This window comes from Pholis gunnellus (genome assembly GCF_910591455.1).
Source record: "Pholis gunnellus genome assembly, chromosome: 9".
Lineage (NCBI taxonomy): Eukaryota > Metazoa > Chordata > Actinopteri > Perciformes > Pholidae > Pholis > Pholis gunnellus.
This window is the reverse complement of record NC_136535.1, coordinates 8,582,711-8,605,500: the sequence shown is the minus strand read 5'-3', so window position 1 is coordinate 8,605,500 and position 22,790 is coordinate 8,582,711. Positions and strand designations below refer to the sequence as shown.

The 22,790-nt window shown below is 40.1% G+C and overlaps 1 protein-coding gene across 1 annotated transcript in view; it reads left to right on the top strand.

Annotated features, from left to right (window-relative positions):
- Positions 1 to 19,682: 19,682 nt before the first annotated feature.
- The window catches only part of gbe1b (glucan (1,4-alpha-), branching enzyme 1b), a gene marked incomplete at its 3' end in the record, with an annotated part of 52,537 nt that continues 49,429 nt past the window's right edge, over positions 19,683 to 22,790 (top strand). The window contains exon 1 of the mRNA XM_079166392.1: positions 19,683 to 19,930. Coding sequence (XP_079022518.1) covers positions 19,833 to 19,930 — 98 coding nt within the window. The 5' untranslated portion in view covers positions 19,683 to 19,832. The remainder of the gene's footprint in view (positions 19,931 to 22,790) is intronic.

Sequence of the window (22,790 nt, the reverse complement as noted above, 5' to 3'; positions counted from 1 at the left end):
ATTTTCCAGTTTTCCAGAGTCAGAAACTAATACGAGCCATAGCAGAGACCGTTTTATGTATTTGGTAAAGTCTGAAGTGACGTTCAACAAATATCAATTAACATAATCATGATCCCATAATTAAAGCAAGTAAACTAAGAGAGGGTGCCTTTTAACTAGCTTTGTCTAAGGGGATTTTATGACACACTGTACAAATAAATTATACAACTAAATAACTAATTAATAATAATTGAATCTGTTGTGTAATATATCTTCAGGAGGAGGAATCCTGAACTAAGGCCAATCACTTTGCTGAGTAACACCTGTTCTATGTTTTACTCTAATACTCTTATCTGGGTTAGTTGAAACAGGCCCCAGGACAACAATGTCCTCGATTCCAACAAGTACAGTACGCTTTGCAGCTCAGGATAATTGAGAATATAACTAGACAAACTACAAGGCAAAACCTCAAACACTATTTTAATATATAATGAAAGTTGAGATTTTTCTTGGAGCATACTATTGTATAAATATTTGCACAATAATCGCTAGAAGCCCCATTATCCAACATTGCCCTCAGTTTTCAAGTAATCTGACACATATTACAGCTCCGGCTGTGAGGGTTTGTGCTGGAGTAAAATATTTCAGCACAATTTAATGTGGAAGTGCTTACAAGGATATCCAGCACAGCACCACAGTGCACTGTTATATTACTCGCATCGCAGCATTGCTGGGAAGAACCCTAGTATGGCTCATTAATTGCAAATGAAATGTTAAATAAACACTGTAAGACAACAGACCGCCACCCTGTTTTCTAGAGAAACTACCAGTGAAAGATGAGTCACCTTTGAGCCAGGAGAGGAGCATGGTAATCACTGCATCCTTATTGCACCGTTTCATGAGTGTGGAGCTGTAATAATTCAATCAATACTGGCCTTTTGTCTTAACTTTACAAACCAAGCATCGCTTCAAGGGCACACTCCTCCCCCGTGGGACCACGGTGGCATATTCAAGCAGACGCTCCCCTCTCCACCTCTCTACCCTTGCTGATACAAACAAAACCTAGTGCCCTGGATATGCAGAGTGGAGTGCTTTGTGTTAGGGCTCACGTCCACGATAGCCCACAGCAGCTGGTGTTCTCACAGACCACTGCATGGAAAATGGGCCGATTTCAGGATTTAGCAGCCCATAGTGGATTTCTAACTCTGTGCTTATTGGGGCCAGAATCACTTTGATACGGACTTGCACAAGATTAACAGCGAGCTTTTCAGTCCCCAGTCTCAGTTGTGTTACGTATTGCTGCAGCTACTGTCATTATGCTTCCACAGCTATTTAATGTTTGCATTTTTCTGAAAGAAAATGTGGCTTCAAACTAGAGATGTGTTGATAACGATATCGTATATTGGTCCGATACCGACTCAAATAGCTGGATCAGGTTTGTTGCATTTTGTTTTGAAAAATGTTAGGAAAGCAATGTTTAAGTCAAGCCCAGTGTTGCCCTACACATCAAATAATGATCCCAGTCCCGTCCACACAGAAAGGCATGCATCATATTAATAACACACATCATATTAATAACACACTGGAATCAGATTGTTATATAGTAAAGTTGTATAGTAAAGTCCAGGTATCGCTATCGGTACTAAATAAATCTGTGCATATACGTCAAACACCAAGGTCGTTGCATCACATTCGTTAAAAGTGAGGAAGGACAACATTTAGTAGTAGCTCTAACACAAATCTGACTGAAACCCATATTACATGATGTACTACATCCAAATATGAAACGTAAACAAACAGCTCCATCAATCAAAAGGAAAAAAGACCACATCTGCCGTCTATCAGCTTAAATGAGAAAAGATGAGTAACAAGTTTGAGAGGCATTGCACGACCTCTTTAGCAGTCTGACACACCAAGCGCTACCAAAAGTTTTGATACTTGGGGAGCTGTGTTGTACACAGAATTATGATGCCAGTGTCTCATAGCTCATCAGCACTCTCAGCACCTCCTTTGCTTATCTTTGCATAACTACACATCCTGGTCATGTTTCCTTTCTCCTCCTGACCATCTGTTCCCTGCTGCCAATCTTTTGAGTGTGCCAGCTTCTGCCTCTACATCCTCTCCCTACTGAGTCAATCTGAGTATTGATATCATATTCTCCTTCTCTCCTACTCCCTCTATTTCTGTCATCCCTCTCTCTTTCACTCACTCTCACACACACACACACACACATACACACACTAAAGTGTAATTGAGCAGAAAAATAGAAGTCCTGATAAGTATGACAGAATGACACACGCAGTTTGTGATTTGTGTCACACATCTTGAACATTGTAGAAATTGGCATTAGGCTATATTATGCAAATATGGCAACTAATATTCTTCAACATAAATAAGGATTCAAATTTGTTTCGGGCTATAAAACTGTAATTTTATCATTTTAAAGTAATAACGGAACACGTCAAACTACTCGATTACTTTCATGAGCAAGATGTCATAAATAATGTTTTAAATTTTGTTAAATTCAGTTTTATTTGTGTGTAATGGTTAAAAAAACAATAGAGCATGCAGAGTCCATGCAGGTTTCTCATCAATACAGTGTGTACATATTATAATATGACGAGCAAATGCAAAACTACACATAAAATAACAAACTGTATGTCTAAATGTATCATTAAATGTATGTTTGAACTTCGAGCTATCATAGTTCTGATCAAATTTTTTGTCAACAAGTGAAGAAGTTAGAAAGATGAATACGTATAGCGGTGTTTGGCGATGTATGGCTGCCAGATTGGCTATACCTCCTCGTCAGACCTCCCACCTGCAAGCGGCTTCCCCGCAGGTCTGCTTGCCAGACCAAGCTTGCTTGTCTTCAGAGGAGCTCAAACCCAATAGCGGCAGCTCTTAAAGGGCGAAGCCTATACAAAATAAAACATTCGTTACGTGTTGTAACTCTAGAATTCTATGAGTATAGAAGTAGCCCTCTATGCTGTGGGCCCGTCTGGCTCCACCAATGCAGCTAAAGAAATGCTGGGTTGAAATTGGGAGCAGAACTATGACTGCACGGCTGTTATATATTGCAAGTATGGACGTAAGAGAGGGCCCAGCAGGCTATAAGGGCGAGAAAAAAGAAATCTTCACGATTGCATAAACCCAATCGTGACAGCTCCTTGAGGGCTAAGCCTATACTCATGAAATCTAGAGTTACCATACCTAACTAACATTCTGACATGTGTCAACTCAACACCATGTAGACAGTTTCTGTAGGCAAAATATTCCTCCTGTTTGTGCCAAAGAAGATTGTCTAATTTAAAACACAAACTTATTTTCTCCCACAGCACATTACTGTACCTGTTCCTTGACAGGCCTCTACACTTCCCATTTCCTCCAGCAGCCAGTGGCTGGCATCCACTCCCGTGTATTAAGAGCTCCACTGCTTTGCCTCAGGCTTTTAAAAGGAATGACTAACACACTCTTTGCAAACCACTGAAAGACTGATGTAAAACATCTCAGCCTAAACAGAGTGATGTATGTGGGAGCAGTAATACTCTGTGGTCAACACATTTAACTGATAGGTCTGCTTGTTCTGTAACCTTCAGATAAGAAGTGTTTGCAAATGATATTGTTATTATGGTGTTTGGAAAAGGCTTTCCGGCTTTCCCTTGGTTTGTTTAATACCGGCATCAGACATATGGAAGTAAAGTGAAGTTAAAAAATATATATTTTCATAAGTTTTGTTTTGGAGAAAAAGTTCAATTTGCATAACTAATACATAATTCATACGTAGATGAAAATTTCATCAAGGAAACATGATGACTGAGGTACACGCAATTACAAGCTTTGCTCACATCAAAGTAAAATTAACTGATATAAATAAGTGATACGTAAGGAAGCATTCAGGCTAAGTTGTATAATGATGTTTTTGGTCAAGCGAACCACACCACTGACAAATTAATACAGTATAAAACAGCATGCTGATGGTCAGATTTGAAAGTGCACTTGTGCTGGTTCAAACTTTAAGATGCTTCTCCCAAACAGCTTGTCAGACCACAGCAGGGTGATTAGAGTGCGTTGCTGCGCTGTGCGCTAACTATGGCTGGGTTTGCAGACCTGACAGGTGTCACGATAGATGCATTAGGATGCATTTGCGCCTCTCCTCTAAAGAGAGTATTTCGATATGTGCTCTCTGGTCAAAACGAAGCTGCCCGGGCGGCAATGCCAGACCCCAGAGGACAAGGTGGTGTTCTGTCAAGCAAGAACCTCATTGACTATCGTCAAGTGTAAGACATTCTTAAATGTCTTTTATGTCCCCTGTAAATATATTAACCTGTATCACATATTGGTACCAAATATATTACATCTACTCAGAAGGGGAATATTGTACTGTGGCTGTACTGCAACCTTGTACATTTACACACACTTTGGTCCAATCCACACATTTTCTCTCAGCACTTCTGTTGGTGTTCCATTTACAAATTCACTTCCACCCTCACAAAGACATCTGTTATAGAGGTGAATTAGCCTTTTTAGCTAATGGCTAATTCACCTCTAGAGTGTATTAGGAGGGTGCACTACCTGCTGTTTCTCAAACTGTGCGGCTAATTTTAGATGACTCTCTAGTCGCTGTACATGTAAAACAAGGTGAACCACAAAAACAAAAGCACACTTAAAATAAAGCCTGTATTTCAGTGCTACACGCAGACATTGGAAGAATTTCTAATATCACGTAATGTCGATCAAAACAGATTTTCCAATTTGTAATTTTCGCACAATCAAAATGTTTCACATTAAAGCACCAGAAAACAAAACTAGCCTTGCAGATAATAATAATTTCCCCAGGGTAGGCTATTATCGCTCACTAACAGTGCAAGAACAAAAAAATCTTGATTAGTTCTCCTGTGATTTGTGTGCCGTTCTGATATATCTCATTTACTTGATAAATATTCCAAAACCATTCCCCAAAAACTTTTGATTTCAGCAGTTTCACATTTCATGCACCCTTTTTGCCGGTAGATTTTGATTGATTCCTCCAAATGAAATGTCAACATGTCATGGATCAAACCAATCTCCCAATGTTTCTATTGTTGTCTGGAAAATTGGGAGGGAATATCACCTGACAAAAAGAATGTGTTTCTATGCACGGGTGAGGCAATACATCAAAATGCAGCGATGGTTTTGCCAGACAGAAAGCAAACACTGAAGCCGCTTCCAGCGTGCGCAGCATTCCATTTCGCCAAGGAATTTGTCAATTATCTCGATACACTCTCCGTCTGCGCATGCAGGGTTAGATTCATGCTCTCGACTATTATGAGGCAAAGATATGTTGTTTTCTGTGAGGTACATAGCAATGAGCCATTTCCAACTGTGCTTAAGATTTTCAGATTTAGCCCTGGGAAATGAAATGCACCCCGTATCGCTTTGAATGCATCTCATTTGAAATGGTGAATACTTCAGGTGCTATAAACTATAATAAATCTAATAGTCTCGTGCAGCTCTGCGGCGGAGAGGGGGAGCTGGTTAAGGCAGCTAAATCTGGTGCGTGTCCCCCAATCAATTAGATCTGTGAAATCCATTTCTCTTTGCATGTTTGCTCTTGTTTGCAATAATTACAACCTCCACCCCAAACAGGCATGATAAACACCCCCTGATTTAGAAGTGTTTGTTCAGATCGGAGGGACCTGCTGCTTGTCTTGCTGTTTATAAACCGTGGAAATCTACAGGGATTACACAGGCTCATCACCATCTGTGGCATTACTCCAAAACAAGTCTGCTCAGAGAAGAGCCCTATCAGGGCGCCGAGAGGAGGAGGCGAAGTCAGACTGACATATAATGGCCTGCTCTCACCTCGTCTGCAGAACAATGCCATCACCATTAATTGGGCTGTAAGTGGGGACGCACACACACACACACACATTCTCTATATATGTATTTGAGGGATTTTCTGAGGGATCTCATACCTGTAGATATAGAAACAGCTTTTATGTTTAACTTGTTTTAGATAAAACTACACATTTTCACCTCTCACCACATTGAACATCTAAACTGTGCCGTAAAGGCTGTTTGCATTATGTTCTTTCAACAATATTTTCCTTATAAAGAAGAAATGTGATCCATTCTTGAGCAGTAAGACATCTTATTGTAAGCAAGGATAGACAACGTTAATGTTTCAGAACCCTCTTGTCTACTTTATCAAAAACCCATTTTTCTGTTGGAACAACTGTGAGTGACCTGCAGGAAGTTCAAAAACAAAATGCAAGGCACAACAACACAACTTCAGGACACTTCCTGCATCACAATGCTTCATATCAGACAGAGACCATGTTGTGGTGATTTGATTTGTAAGAGACGACAAAATAAGATAACATTGCCTTTTGATTAAGGGATGTCACAAATCAGACTCCTAATGATTGACAAACACTGTCAACGCATCTGACAGAGACAACTTTAGAGACATCTGAAAACCACTGACAATAATAGAACATTTTGCAACAACAGTGCTCGACTCAGGGTATCAACATCAACTTATTGCGTCATTGTAGGGCTGAAAAACTGGCTTACAGATTTGTGTGCATGTACGCATGCATGTGTATGCAGCCTGCATATTAATGGGTTGGAAATGTATCATCAAAAGCATTCATCAATATTCCTCTAGACGAGGACTAACATGTTGCATGCAGCAAGAACCAAACTGTAGTAGTCCTAATACTACAATTAAAAGGAGGAATAAGATTGCTCCCCTCAGTTAACTGTGACAAATCTTTTCACATACGTAGATCCACACTGAGCTATCTGAAAAATCATAATGTTTGAATTTGTATGAGAAGCAGAACTCTCCATATGAATAATTAATTGTCTTACAAGTATTCTAAAAAATTATGAATTACCATCTTTCTCTATATCAATAGTCACCATGTTTACACACTATTAGTACTATACTTCTGACAGACCCAGACCCGTTGTTTGGTTGTGTTCTTCCAGATCACTTTTATCTTTTTTTTCCCTAGTTTTGCAAATGTCGGATTTGGTCAATAAATCCCCCAGCAGCACATTGCTGCTCACCAGTGGTGTCCATTTCACTAAATAGTTGGGAGATTCTGTACGCAGCGGCTGCCAGAAATGTTGCTGCCTTTGACCAATGGTGCATTATCTCTAATACATTTATGTTGTTAAAATCTAAATATACCAATGACCCTGCATTAATCCGTTTATAAAGGCTCACAACTAAAAGTGAAGGGATGCTAATCAGAATGTAAGATTCCTCTTTCCAAATGAGCTATGACCCACAGATTAGTGCACAGACCCAAAAACCAACAGACATTGTCCAGGTAATGTACCAGAGTAATTGTAAAGTATACAGTGGGATCTTAACTACAAAGCCCTATAGGAAGACAGTAGAAAAATAGGCTCCAGTTCTAATATTTATTATGGGAATATGTTTATGTAAGACTATGACATGTCAATAAGACATTGACTTATATCAAACCTATTAGAAGTGAAGGTTGGTTAATCAAAGAAACAAATAACGGCATTTTGGTCATTGTGGAATTCACATGTTCTCGAGATTTTCTAGTGAATTTCTGCTCCAGTTTTTTTCCACAGTCCAAAGACATGCAGAGAGTCAGACTGGTGACCTGTCAAGGAAGTTCTCCTGTTTTTTGCCCAATGCATTCTGGGAGAGTACGAGTACATGATGAGTATGTATGGAGGGACAAATACAATACATTGTACTGCTGTGCAGCACTGAATTTAATATTTACTTGCAACTTAATTAACTGCAGTGAAATCCTTATCAGTATCTCAACAGTGATACACGTACTAAAAGTAAAATGGCAGCAAATGTGATGTATAATCAATGAATAGATCATTTCCAAACACACCTTAGGTTTTGCTGTTTTACTTTGTAATTAGACTTCGTTTAAATAAAGTATTGGATAATATTTCAAGGGCTCATCCCTTTGCATCATTTCACATTCATTACCAATCCACAAACTCTTTGCACCTTTTTAAGTGTTTATCACCTTTGCAATGGAGGTTACATTCTTTGGTTCGGTTTGTTGGTTTGTTTGTCAGCAAGATTACAGATAAACTACTCGCCCAGTTTTCATTAAACTTTGTGGAAGGGTGAAGCATGAGGGAAGGAGGAACCCATTATATTTTGGAGAGGATTGACCTTGGCAAAGGTCTGCCATCTCGGCGTGCCCTCCTAGTTTTTCTTTTATTCTTTAAAAAGGCAAATACAATATCATCAGAAGAGATATCATAATGGTAGGTTTTGACCTTTGGTCTAGGTATTGTTTAATCAGAGTATACTGTATGTGAATCTGAATACAAAGCAATTGTACGTGGTAATGCTTCACTTTACCCCTAAAATGAAGCAAATACCCTCTGTCACATATTTTACTTTCAGCTATACCTCTGTGAATATATTCTCAGAAGTCTTTATGGCTTTACTTGTTTCTAGAACTTATGTCATCAAAAATGTAACGCCTTTTCACGGCTGTTTGAAGGCCCATGGGCATGAAAGGCCCTCCTACTGTGGTCTCATCAACCATTTGGAATTTTTCAAAGAGACCTTGCACGCAAATCATTGGTTAAGAGGGAACGATTTATCTTATTCACCTTCGACAAACCGGAACTTGCAACTTGTGGGGATAATCATGTCTCACTCTTTGTAACAAAGCAGCCAAGCTAATTTGAATGGTAGGCTGATGCCACAGAGGGAGCTCTTTAAAGTATAAGTGCAATAATAATAACAATCAAAGTGCCTTTTATGGCAGAACGAAAGACTTCTTGAGTCCTGTTGAGAGAAACAGACCTCATATTTAACCACTGTGCCCCTTATGGCTCGGAGAGCTCTCTAGTTTTTTAATCAAAGTTTGAAAAACATGTGGTTCTGCTCCTGACCAAAGCTTTTCTATTTTACGAGGTTATTCTTTTCTTCCTGTTTTTTGGACCAAATCCCAAAACAGCTTTTATAGTAGAGTGTATCATAATATATTAATATAGATTCTATGTTCTTTGTTGACAAAGTCGGACCGGCCACATGCGATTTTAGTGCCTGTTTGTGCATGCGAGTGTGCCTGACTGGATAGCTAATGGCCACTGCTCTGCACTGAGCTCATACGCCGTTTACAGCTGTTAAAGTCACCCGACAACGCAGAAACGTGGCACCCGCCCTCTGACTCCCCCTCGGCTAAACACTGTCTGCGCTGTCAGCACCGTTAGCTGCGAGACGCAGGCTCAGCAGTCGCCAAATTGAGAGCCGTTGAGAGGCAATAGAAATTCTCCCAATCTGGTATATAGCACGTTTAAATCTCCAACGAGATTTTAAAGTGCTACATAGCACTGAGACAGGCCTTCTCAAAAGTAACAAATGCCCTTGTAACAGTGTATGCTGGGGAATGTTCGATCTTAATCCTTTTAGATTTCAGTGAGGCTTTTGATACTGTAGATCATGCAATTTTAATTGACTGCCTCAAGCACTGGTTGGGTATCAGAGATGCAGCACTGTGCTGGCTCAGCTACTACATTTCCCAGAGAACCTTTTCTTTCACTGTAGGGCAATTTATCATTCGCCAGACATACCGTTACTTGCTCTTGCTGGGACCCCCAGGGTTACATTTTAGGTCCTATCTTCTTGTGCTTGTATATGCTCCCACTTGGCCATAACATCCGTAAACATAATGTTTTTTTCAGCTGATATAACCGAGGGTTTTTAAATTGTGTTTCCCGCTTTATAGCTCTTCTTCTGGTATTTTTTTTAATGGCCTGACACAAACACAGAACAAGAACACAGTCATACTTTCTACTAGCCATAACTAAGCTGCTGTTAACCTCTGCTCAACAATGACAAAGCATCAGAGCATATTTTCACCACCTTGAGTCTCAAACTCATCACCACCAACACACTTGAAACAGCAGACTGAGAAAACTCAATAAATAACTTTAAATGCATATTGAAATCTAAAATCTGCACAAACTTCTCATGAAGTTATTGTATGTAACAAATGGCCATCAGTATGTCAGCATGAGAACGGTTTGGACAAAATGTGTGACATCAGCCATATGAGTGGTACCATGAAGCCAGTAATGCGAATAAAGACAACATCCAAGCCACATCGTTAAAAAGCTAATATACACCCTCTACCAGAACCCCAGCAGCATCATATGAGCAGTATAATGAAGGTGCTTAACAAGAATCAAAGTAAATGAATTCAGCCACAACAAGAAAGTAATCCACAAATAGCCTTCCAATGCATGCATTTCATAAAGCTAAATTAGAAGCAGCAAAGAGAAGAAATTAGCAGCCAGCAAACTTCATGACAGTGAACTCATGGAACACCGCACAGGGGTTGTTAGCTTCATAGTTTATTAATATCGCAATTTAACAGAGCCAAAACGTTTCCAACACACAGAGTGCATGTGAGCACAAGCAGCACTTACCCTGTTGAATAGAAGCCGCTGGCCTGAAGTTCCACTTTGTGGCTGACAACCGATGAACGGAGGCAAAATCAGCAGTTTTTTCCCAAAAAGCCATCCTGAAGCAAAGCCTTGTAATCCCACATGGTCCGACTGTCTGCAGGCGAGCAAGTTTGTAAAACTAAACAACAACAGGAGCAACAGGAGCAACAGGAGCAGCGGCGGTGGCCGCGGCGGTGGCCGCGGCGGCGGCGGCGGCAGCAAGTGTTGGGAGCGGCAAACAAAAGAGTTGAGCAGCAGCAGTTCAAAATACATCTAAGTCACTGCACAGTAAAACAGAAAGTTTCAATAGCCCGCCTGGTTGCAAAAGGTGGATTAGATATCTAATAAAGCAGAACAGACTAAGTCATGTGAGGGTGCTGGCTGCACTCAGTGCTGCCACTGAAGGCTGGAGGCTTGGCTGTATTGCTACACTACTTGTTGTTGGACAACTGTTTTTCAGCAATGAAATAAAAAGATTAAGCTTTCAAGTCTGATCAAGAATTGAACAAAGATTGTTTTGTTTCGTAAATGAGTGCATTAATAATTCTGTGAACATTTTGTTTGGATAATTGGATAATTAAACATAATTTTCCGGCTTTTTTTTTCTTCCATAATAACTTCCACCACTTACATCACAACACTTTAAAATAAGTAAATGGTATGTGCATTCGGTAAATGATTCCAACGTCGTTCTTATTATTATATCCATGGCCAGCAGCTCACGCAGATCAACATAATAGATGAGTTAAAACTAACCTAATTAATTAGAAAAGCACAAATCAGTTATCCATTGTTATGGGTAAATACATCAGTAAATGAGAAAATATTGTTATTGTAAAGAGAATCAACACGTATTTGTAAAGTGCATTAAAAATTAGGCTAATTTCAGCAGTTGTCATTCAAACAAATACTGGACAGCTTTTTTCTTTTAAAAATTGCCTTTAATGATACATTCAGGCCATGTTAATACCAACATTTAGTGACAAGCATGAGTGGAAGGAAATTAATGTGATAAGGTTATGCTATTTATGACTGAACAGGTTATGTTAAGTACTTTATATAATAATGGACGTGTTCTGTCAAACTATGGACACAATTGAGTTCAGATCTTCGAGGCATTCATGCATCCGTTAAGGCTAATGGAGGACGTTATGTGAATTGAGTTAATTACTTTAATGCAAATGTTCACTGGTTTGAGTTGGTCACTGCATTGGACTGGAAAAAATAACTTAAAGGGAGAAAATCCTGAAATGTCACTTCATTATCGCATTACAATTAAAAGACACTATTTAAGACTATGGCCATAATAATAAGACAACGATAAAGCTGCACATTCTCATGTACCCAACCACATCGAGGTCGCTGTAGCTTGTGTCTTCTTCTTTTTACCAATGTTCTTAAGTATTTTAGTAGCCCTCTGTCTTCCTCAATAACAGCATCTGGCTAAAAAATAAATGATGTGTGTTTATTTTCCCTTTTTCAATGCTTGATCTTGAAAGGTTTTAGAGACACAAACTCACACTGTGGAAAAAAGTGAACAGCGCATGCATTTGATGTTTTAAAGCCTCTTTCATCTTTGCAACAAAATGGAAATCGGGCGCATATGATCGACTGCACTTTTGTTTCAGGGTTTAAGGTCTGAATGTTTGTAAAAAAAACATATGCGTTGTATTGATTTGTGAGCCTAGTCTCATCTCAACCAGTATTTTAACAGCAAAATATTCTCTTTTCTTTTTTCTTTTTCAGTAGATGACTAATGCTACGAAATCCAACCTTTTCTATTTGCCACATACTGAGACCTTGTAGCACTCTGCAAGTTTAAGACACAGTCGGACTGTGTTCGTCAAGAGCAAGAGGGACATTATATCATCAAGGTGTATGTGCCATGCAAGTCAATAATGACTTAGTCATCAGGATATGTATTATATTCAATATTGAGACGAGGCCAGTGCAATTATTTTTCTCTAACCTTATTTGACAATCGTCTCCTTGTTTCTGTTGAGGAAGCCTTGACTTCCCCTCACTGAGGCTCAGCTGAAATTCGGCCTCTTCACCCTCTTTCTTTGGCGGCGTCCCTTGAGTCTCCGCTGCTCGATTGAAACCATTTGGCCTGTTATAGTGTGAGGTCAGGTGTTAACAATCCACTTCTTCTGAAGGGGCTGACTAGTCTGAAATTCATAAATTAGTTTTGCCAAAACCCCTGAGTGTGGCGATACAGGCTCCGCTTGTTTCCTCGTGTCCTCAACCTCCACTCTGAATCATATATTTTAAACTCACTCAACATATCCCTAATACTCCTGTGAATCATTCAGAAAGAGTACACATGCACGTTTGCGCGCTGACATGACATACCACCTGGCTACCTCAACTCTTTGAAGAGATTCATGTACCTGGTGTGCTCAGTCGACGCATGCCTTGTGTTCTGCCTCACACATACACACTGAAATCGCTGCTCCCACCTTCTCTGAGGTCTCTCATTAAAGATCTGCCTCCCCTTGTCAGTCTGCAGCCCTTTCTGAGATCCCAGCTCCTCCATCCTTGAAATTGAAGGCTGGTGTGAATCTTATCGCCTCTCATTAGCTTCATTCCCATCCTATCTGGCTCCCTTTATTGCCCGGCGTTACCCTTCTCACTCCGCAGCATTCATGGAGAAGTGGTGTCCTTCTGTCAGAGGAATTATACGAGTTGCAATATCTCAGCACACTTATCCCTGACATATGTCTTGAACCCCAACAGAAAGCGGTTGTCTGTATTGTGCCTGGATCATGTTGCTATACCCAATTTAATTTCTTTCAATTATCACATTTGCATTCTGTGTCACTGAAACCTGTTACAATAGGAGCTTATGTATAAGCAGTATTTATATAGCTCCATTTTAGAGGGATTTGTGCCAATGAAAATACATCGTGAAGTGCATATTTTATATTGTAGGTGCTCATGGACTGTAAACCACAAAACTGTCTGAACCTAATTGTCTGATGAGGAATTATGTAACATTCAGTTTCTCTCACTCTGAAATCAGCAGCAATTTGAGGCTCAGATAAATGTATACTAATTATGTTGTGTTATGGATGCAGTTCTAGAAACATTGCCTTATGCTTTTGTTTAGTTTGATAGATGTATTTTGTATTGATGCAAATAAATTGTCCCTTTTCTTCCCCAAATCACAAACAGAAGAGCTGACTCTACTCCTGTCTGACAGCACGAGTTGGGAGACGTCTGTTGTTTTGAAAAGCGGCTCCCCTGAAAATATCTTTCGTCAGTAGACTGCTGTGAGGCAGCGTCCTGTCCACACAGTCACTTAAAAACGATTGCTCCCCCACTGTAAATACATCATCTTCATCTTAATCAAGCAATGCGCGTACAGAATCAGAGTTGCAATGCTCAGAGTGCTTGTATCACAATCAAATTTGCTGGAAATGTGGATAAGAATGAGATGTCCACTGTTCTTCTATATTGACATTGAATTGATCTGTCCTCTTTGCCTTGGCCATGACATCTGGACATATCATGGGTTTGTTTAGTTTTTTGTGATGGTTGTCAGCTATATTTCCTACTTTTTATTACTGTAACTAACATTTTTTATTTAAATCTGTTTTTTTACTGATTAAAGTTCTTTTCATGTGATCTAAAAATGCCTAAAAGTTTTACTGTTGTGCTTGAACAGTAAGTCTGTACCAGATGTTAAGACTTTAAACTGATCAGAAACAGAGTCTTTGGCCACAAATGGGTTAATAAATATCAGGATCTTACAGTATCACTATCTATCTCAATTTGAAAGAATTTGCCGGTCCCTTTTTATTTTCTCTGCTCATTTACTTGCCTATTAAAGTTTCCTCGCATGGCCCTCAGAAACATTGCACATGATTTAGCGTTTCATTTCCACATCAAACTGTCAACTTCTCCGTTGCGAAGATATTCTGAAAAGCAGTTTTTCTTTACATTGTCTGGGAATGATACATGAATGGCATCTTTCAAAATTAATCAAACATTTCCTTCGCTGACTTTTTCAAACGAAAGTATGGAACAAAGGGACGCAGCAACTTTTTCATGCCACGAGTTGAACACTTTCTCAGACATCTATTGTATTTTCACCACCACCACAAAACAGTACAATTATGTTCCTAGTAAAGATGATGTCGTTTTTTAAAACTTTAGCCTTTAACTTTATCCAGGATTCCTGCGGAGTAAACATGCTCGCTCTCTGCCCTGCTCCACATTAATACGATTGCATGCAGTCATATGTTGGAGCCACTGCAATTAGGAAATAGTGATCATACTCAAAGCTTTGATTTTCAAAGAGATGCTGCTACTATTAATGCACCACTTTGTTTTTCATCATTTTAAATTGTGTCATAAATAGCTGAAGGCAGTCTCTGTCTATTCTTATGAAACAATGTTTCTTATTAAAACATTTAGAGCTCAGTTTTAGTTTCACTGACTTCCCTTCTATCTTCCTGCAGCTGCATTGTTTTGCCTTAGAAGTGTATTATGGAGATTGAACACTCTGGGAGGTAATTCTCTCAGCTTGGATGCATTAAAATCTTTTGAAGAATAATTACAGGTATTGAAAGACTAATTGTATTTTTTCATCACACATGCTATCAGTGTAGCATGCTTGTATACTCACATCAATGTAGGCGAATGAGAAGCTTGTATGTGTCAGCTTCAATTAAAGTCACACTGGCAGTCGAAACTGGCATTTCATTTGTGTTTTGCATCTGTCATAGTCTTTCCAACTAAAATAGGATTCAGTGGTGGGACATGCAGTTCAGCACCAAAGGGAGGGGACGCTCAAAGCGTCGTCGTCAACATAATCTGAATTCTCTCTGAATGAATAAATTACTGCCACTCGGGGTTGTAAACATGGTGTCTTGGGAAAAGGAAACGGAGAAAAGGAAGATTTTGTTGCGGTGAAATTTGGGTGAATAGGTTGGGAGGATTGGAGGCACTCTGTCATGAAAGAAAAAAAACTTTGAATCTGCCATTTTCATTTTGATTCTGTCTCTGCATCAAAGATAGAGGAGTTTTAAGCCTATAAGCCATGGTTGACAAAGCATCTTCAGGTGGGATAAATAAAAGAACATGTGTGTAATGCGATGGTCAGGCTCAAACACAATAAAAGGCAAGGCAAGGCAAGTTTATTTGTATAGCATATTTCAACAACAAGGCAATTCAAAATGCTTCACATAAAACCATTAAAAGCATCAAAACATAAGGCAAAAGAAAAGGAGATTTAAAAACAATTAAGAGCATTCATCAAAACACTACAAAGTAGTGTACGAAATAAAAAACAGTAAAATGCAGAAATTGTTTAATATCCTTGAATCTGGTTCAATTGAAGGCAGCAGCAAACAGAAAAGTCTTCAATCTTGATTTAAAAAAGCTGAGGGTCTCAGCAGACCTGCAGCTTTCTGGGACTTTGTTCCAGATATGTGGAGCAGAAAACTGAACGCTGCTTCTTCCTGTTTAGTTCTGACTCTGGGAACAGAAAGTAGACCAGTCCCAGACGACCTAAGGGGTCGGGATGGTTCATAAGGTAGCAGCAGATCAGAGATGTATTTTGGCCCGAAACCATTCAGTGCTTTATAAACCAAACAGCAGGATTTTAAAGTCAATTCTTTGTTGGACAGAAAGCCAGTGCAAAGATTTCAGAAAAGTGATGTGATCCACTTTCTTGGTCTTAGTGAGGACTCAAGCTGCAGCGTTCTGATTGACTTTTTACAGAGACCTGTAAACACACCGTTACAGTAGTGGAGTCTACTGAAGATAAATCCATGGACAAGTTTGTATCAAATCCTACTGAGACACAAGTCCTCTAATCCTTGATATATTCTTCAGGTGATTGGAGGCCGATTTTGTAATTGTCTTGATATGGCTGTTCAGGTTGAGGTCTGAATCCATAACTACACCTAGATTTCTGGCTTGGTTTGTGGTTTTTAACATCTTTGAAGCTGATTGAAGCTGAGCGCTGACTTTCAATCTTTCTTTAATTGAAGAAAATTCTGGCACATCCAGTTGTTGATTTGTTCAATGCATTTACCCAGCCCTTGTATGGGATTATAGTCCCCTGGTGATATAGTTATGTAGATGTGTGTCGTCTGCATAATTATGATAACACACTTTGTTGTTTTCCATAATCTGAGCCAGTGGAAGCATGTAGATGTTGAACAGAAGAGGCCCCAGTATTGAACCTTGGGGAACACCACATGTCATTTTAGTCAGCTCTGACGTGTAATTAGCTACAGACAAAGTATTCTCAGTCCTTCAAGTACGATTCAAACCAGTTAAGTGCTGTGCCAGAGAGTCCCACCCACATTTTTAGTCTTTCTAGTAGTATGTCATGGTCGACCGTGTCGAATGCAGCACTGAGATCTAGTAATACTAAGACTGAAATTCTGCCATTGTCTGTGTTTAAGTGTGTTTAAAACCTTAACAAGAGCAGTTTCAGTACTGTGGTGCTGTCGAAAGCCTGACTGGAAGACATCAATAACTGCAGTTTTTAGGGCTTGTGGGAAGACACCTGAGAGAAGGGATGTGTTTACAATTTGTAAAAGATCAGTGGTCATGCAGTTTGAAATATTTTTATTAAAGTGTGTTGGTAGAATATCCAAGCAGCAGGAGGATGACTTCAGATGTTGTTTAATGTCTTCTAGGCTTCTAAGGTCGATTGAATGAAATTGTGTCGATATTTGAATGGATGTTATTCAGAGATGGGGACAGCACATATCCTGTGGTTGACAAAAGTCAAGCAGACCCACAGAAAACAACAGTAGGGCACATACCAAGCAAAAATATTTTGTTAATTCATAATGTCCTCCAAAAGTCTCATATATTTTCTGTCATATTATTTCTGTTCCTGTTGCCATGTTGAATCATTTTTCAGTGTTATCCGTTTGGAGCTCTGTTAGCTGACTTGCTCTGCTTTGGAAATTCACATCAAGATCAAACTGCCTGACTTCTTTTATAGCTGACAAATGTTGCATTCAACCTCATACAATCCATCTTTGTAGCAGTGTTTGTAATTGTGATATTCATTTCATCATTTTGTCTACTCCATGGAATATGTTGTAAGTTACAGCAAGGTTGGTGCGGGTTTCTAAAGCTGCTGTCAGACTATAGTTTCGACTCACTTGGTGTAGAAGGATCTGTGAAGTGTTATTTAGCTCTAGATTGACTCGTAACAATCAATTTGATAAAATGAAATATTTTAGCTCAGTCTTTTCAGAGTGATCTTAACGTTTAAGGACAGACTGATAATCTGCAACAGGTGACTCGTTTTCGCTTTTTGTTGCTGCTAAAAGCAGGTAAACAAGGAGCCTGTGAACTGTGCAGTGATGAAAAACAGGCTGCCAGAAATCCCACATCTGGTGGGAAAACAAATATTTCTTTGCTATTGCAATTTCAGGTGTAAAACATTTCCGTGTCGTCCATTACAGCTGAGGAAATCATTTAACTGAATCAGACAGATTGCCTAGGTAATGTAAGTTGCAGCGGCTGCTCATTTTGCCGTATTGCTTACAGACAGCCTAAAATCAATCAAGCGCTTCCTTCAGCTCATCACGTTAACACCCTTCAGATAAAATCTAATGTTTGTGTCAGCTGTTGTCATTGGGTTGCCTACTGTGTCTTTCCACATACCCCTGTAAATATTTGTTATTTAGCAGTGAATCCCAGAGACAACATTTATTGGCATAACCTTCCGGGATGGACAGTAACACGCTTGTTTCCTCTATTACCAACAGATGGCTCTTTAGAACGACACTCCCCTTGTGACTTTTAGATGGGACAGTTTTATTTTGCGACAAGGACAACACTTTCACGAGCCGCACTATTTCTTCAGTCAGTATGCATATTTATCAGCCTTTTACCAAGAGGGATTTAATCTAAATTATAGCAAGGTTATGCTTCTCGAGTCCATTAAGTTACTTTTGCCACTTCGCTGAAGTAGTTTGTAGCAGAACATATTGAGGCCACAGACAACAAGATCAAAGCATTGCATTTTAGAAAGACACAGATTAAAAGGAAATAAGTCACCACACACACACACACACACACACACACACACACACACTGGGGCTTTTGTGTGCCAGGGAGTTTGAGGTTAAACAAAGTTTGCCCATAGTTAACTTTGCCCAAATCAATGGGATTTTGCTCGATGACGTCCGTCTCGGTTCATGTCCTCTTTTTTTTTTTTTTTTTTTACTGAATAACAAGCTAATTAAATCAATGCAGTTTGCTCCGATTAAGTTTTCATGGAAAATCTATGGAAGCGTGGCCAGTAGTAGTTGTCAGTGGTGGAAAGAAACTGAGTATATTTACTCAACTTCTGTCAGAACAATTCTATGCTACTACTCTAAATTTCGAAGGCGGATATCTTTACTCCATTACATTTATTTAACAACTTAAGTTTCAGATTCAGATTAATATTAGAAAGTATAATCAACAAACACATTATTATGTACTATTTAAGATTAGCACAATGATACTTTATTGATCCCAGAGCAAATTCAATACCCAACAGTATATAAAGTAATGAAAGCTCCACCTTTATCAGCTGTCATATTAAATCAATGTACGCAATACTAATTCAAATCTAATAATATAAAATACATTTTTCTGAAATGGGCTATTGCGCATAATGAGTAGCTTTACTATTGGTGCTTCACGTATATCCTGATGCTAATACGTTTAAAATATTGACTGTAGGGCTTTTACTTGTAAGAGTATTTACACACTGTAGTGTTACTTTAATGTTTACTGCTTCTTCCATCATTGGTTGTTGGTGTACATCCTTCATGTTAGTCTGACCTGCCAGTGTTGCTAAAATAAAGATCATAGGGTCACCAAAATCCAAAGGAATCATCCTTTATGACAATGATTATTAATACAAAATGCACTACCCCAATGCGGTCAGTATTTGTGGAGACAACAGACAAATCATTCTATCTTCATTTTGAGTTCATCTATTGAACAGCAGAGATATTGAGGCCTACATGTCAATGCAGTTGTATGAGGCTACTGTGATTTCTTTTAATTAAGCAGGTGGATTTTTTCCTTTTTTTTACAACCACAAAGTCAAGCATACAAACAGCCAAAGCCGCACGTCTGCATACAAATCCGAGTCATCTTCCTCTGACGCAGCTGCTTCCTCTGCTGTCATCTTAAAGTTACACTGTGTCACGGCACGGCTCGGCTCTCCCTCACGTCTGACCCGCTGGAGAACACTGCCTGTTGTGATGGGACGGGCTTGGCACAAAGCAGCATGATGCTCTGTTGTGTCCGGATACTATAAAGAGGCGCACAGTGCGTGCGTGCCTGCCCCGGTGCAACACTGTCAGTGCATCCGACCAGCAGCAATCGGTGCTCGATTGGTTTTGTCTGGCGAAACCATGGCAGACCGAGAGGATAATGTTGCAATTCCTGGCTTCAGCTTTCTTCTTCAAATGGATCCCTGTCTCAAACCGTACGAGAAGGACTTCAAGAGGAGGTAAAACGCGGCTTTAACGGCGCTTGTGTGTACATATTTACGCCCAAATCAGTCCCCGGCGAAGCGGGCAGACGCCAGGTTTACGTCGGCATCCGTGTCTTGAAATAAACGTGCACAAATAACAGATTAAAAGCGATGTTTGCAACACGACAGACAGTCGTCCTCTGTGTTCAGGTTTGACATCATGTTAGAGGTCGCCTTGAGCTGCGTTTCCCTCTCACGCACAGCAGCTTGCCGTCCTCACGCTTTCCCTCCCCCCGAATGACACGCGCTGAGAGGATGCAGTTTATGTAAAATTAATGAACAGCTACCATTTTTATTTGACAAGTTGCCGAAGAAGGCTAGCCGTGGCTCCACTTCCTACGTTTTTACAGTTGGAGGGTAGCCATGTGTTTCGCAGTCAAGTGACGTCCACGTTGCGTGGTGCTTCGGGCTGAAACGCTGTCTGATCCTCTCGCCTGTTGTGTTCGCGGCTGCGTGGAGCCGACCGGTGCATCGCTGTGGTCCAGCATCACAACGGCCTTTGCTTTCCGCAGGCCTTGGCCCTCAGTCTGATGCGTTTCCCTTGTCACTGTGTCCGGTTGTTATCGAGGCATCAGTTGTCCTAAAATGTGGATTTAAAAATGTTGTATTTGTTTCAGAGTGAAAGGCTCTACATAAATAACCTCACACAGTAATTGACTTTGATGCTGCACTCGTATGCTGCATGCCCGCCCCGCCCCCTTTCAACCTCGATTTGGCCTCCATACAAATGAATTATTAGGGTGGAAGTCTTAAGTAGCTGACTTTGTCTGTATGTGTGTGCGAATGCTAAATTGTGCTGTGTGTGTGTGTGTGTGTGTGTGTGTGTGTGTGTGTGTGTGTGTGTGTGTGTGTGTGTGTGTGTTTGGACTAGTGCATTTAATAATCTGGCTTTATGTCCAGCATGTTCACATTGTTTGTGCAGTTGCCAAAGTATGATGGTTGATGGTATCAAACTACGACTCCCAAGATTTGATGACCAGACTAGAAATGTTTCCATGATGCATCTTCCTAATTGAGTCCTAAGTTTGTGCCAGTAATGCACCAACCAAAGGGGAAAGTTCTGATGGATAATGTCACGTCCTTGAGAGCTGTGCATGAACCGGAATCCTCCAGATGATAACTTTTGTGATTGAAACATTTCTTGCACTGTTAAGAACCTGAAGTTTTGTATGTGTACACTTTTATATTTCTGAATTTTCTTTTTGCCATTTTTAGGTTAATTGTCCTAGTTCCTTGTGTTTAATTTACTAAACTTAAAATGAATTAATGAATTAATAAACATCTGTTTTGCTAGTTAGTCAATCAGCGACTAATGGGTCCTGTTTATTCTGGTGTTTTAGCACCAAAATAATACGGTGAATATTTACAGGAAATTAAAGGCTGAATATTTGCTTAAAGTGAACACTGACACAAACTTTCAATGCCTTTCTACTTAAGTTACCTCACCTCAACTTACAGTGACCTGAATATACTAAACTTGTGTCCCTCAGTTGACTTTGTGCCTCTAATCTCCAAAAGTAAATAGACTCCCTCTGTAAGGCAATAGACTGCGCAGTCTCACAAATTATGTTCATGTTTTTGGTTCTTGTGTTCTTTTTAAATTGCTGTGAGTTCTGGTTTTAACCTGTTAAACAGACCGGACTGAAGTAAGGGTTGAACTTTTGAATAAAATGATTGCGTAATGAATGAATGGCAACACAATGTTCCAGTTAATAGTAACGCAACATTGTTTTCATGCAGGTTTTGTTTTTCTTGGAGAGGATCCTGTAGGCCAGTTTCTGGGTAGAAGGCCATATGGCTCAATGACAGTGTAGTTATTTAGCTCAATTCCACACCTCCTGTCATATTAGCCTTACCTGCTGGATGTCTTGATAAAAAACGAGTGTAATGTTTTTTACTTACAAGCAGACAGCGATAATGACCTGCAGCGCTCATTGCTACGGTATCTGCTCACTGTCGGGTCGTCCCCCAAGCTAGCCCTGAAAACTTTGCTTAGGGGCCACATTAGTTTAATCCATTTTCATTACCATGTCCGATCTTGTCTCTAATGTGGCAGGTAAGGGACCACCTGCTTTGTATTTGAGGCATGTGAATGGGTCTCTAGTCTTGCAGAGAGATGAGCGTGTCAGTTCCATCTCAGACACAGCTTGGGATCGCTCGGCTTCACAGAGCCCCAGACATGTCTCAAGCACCTGTCACGCTGATGAAACTCGCACATAAATTATTTTACATATAGGAGCACTGCTGTGTGAAGGTTAATTCTTGATAAGCCACCGGTGTCCTGAGGCCCACGGCCCAAACACCACACCATGAGCACAGCCCTGGCAATCGAGAGCTTTCTCAGGCTGCGGTGTCCCGCTGGGTCCCCTCGCCGAGCTGCACAGTGCTAAGAATTCAGCTGGCTTATCAGGAAGAGACCTATGACCACGCAGGCTGATTCTTTCAATTGCACCGCCATGTCATGGCTCAAGGCTGCCCACATCTCAGGTTTGTTGAACTTTGTCTCACACCAAAATATAGCCCGGCATGGACAGGCCGTTAGAATGAGTCCAGCAGATTTTGCAGGCCTCCCATTCTAATGAGTTGTTCTTTGGTTTGTGGGCAGTTTTTATTTTATTTCATCAGGATGCTTCTTTCAGAACGAATGCGAAAACAACCGTTGATGCTGCACTCGGGTTACAGCCCCAGTGAGCAGTGCTCTGTTGACATGCTTCATTATTTACCCTTCCTGTTGCGCAAGTCTGCAGGAAGGTCTGCACGGATTTTGCAGCTTGTGGCACCACGCATCTCCTAAATTGGACCAAATGAAAGTCGGGAGCATTGGGGAATGCTGCTT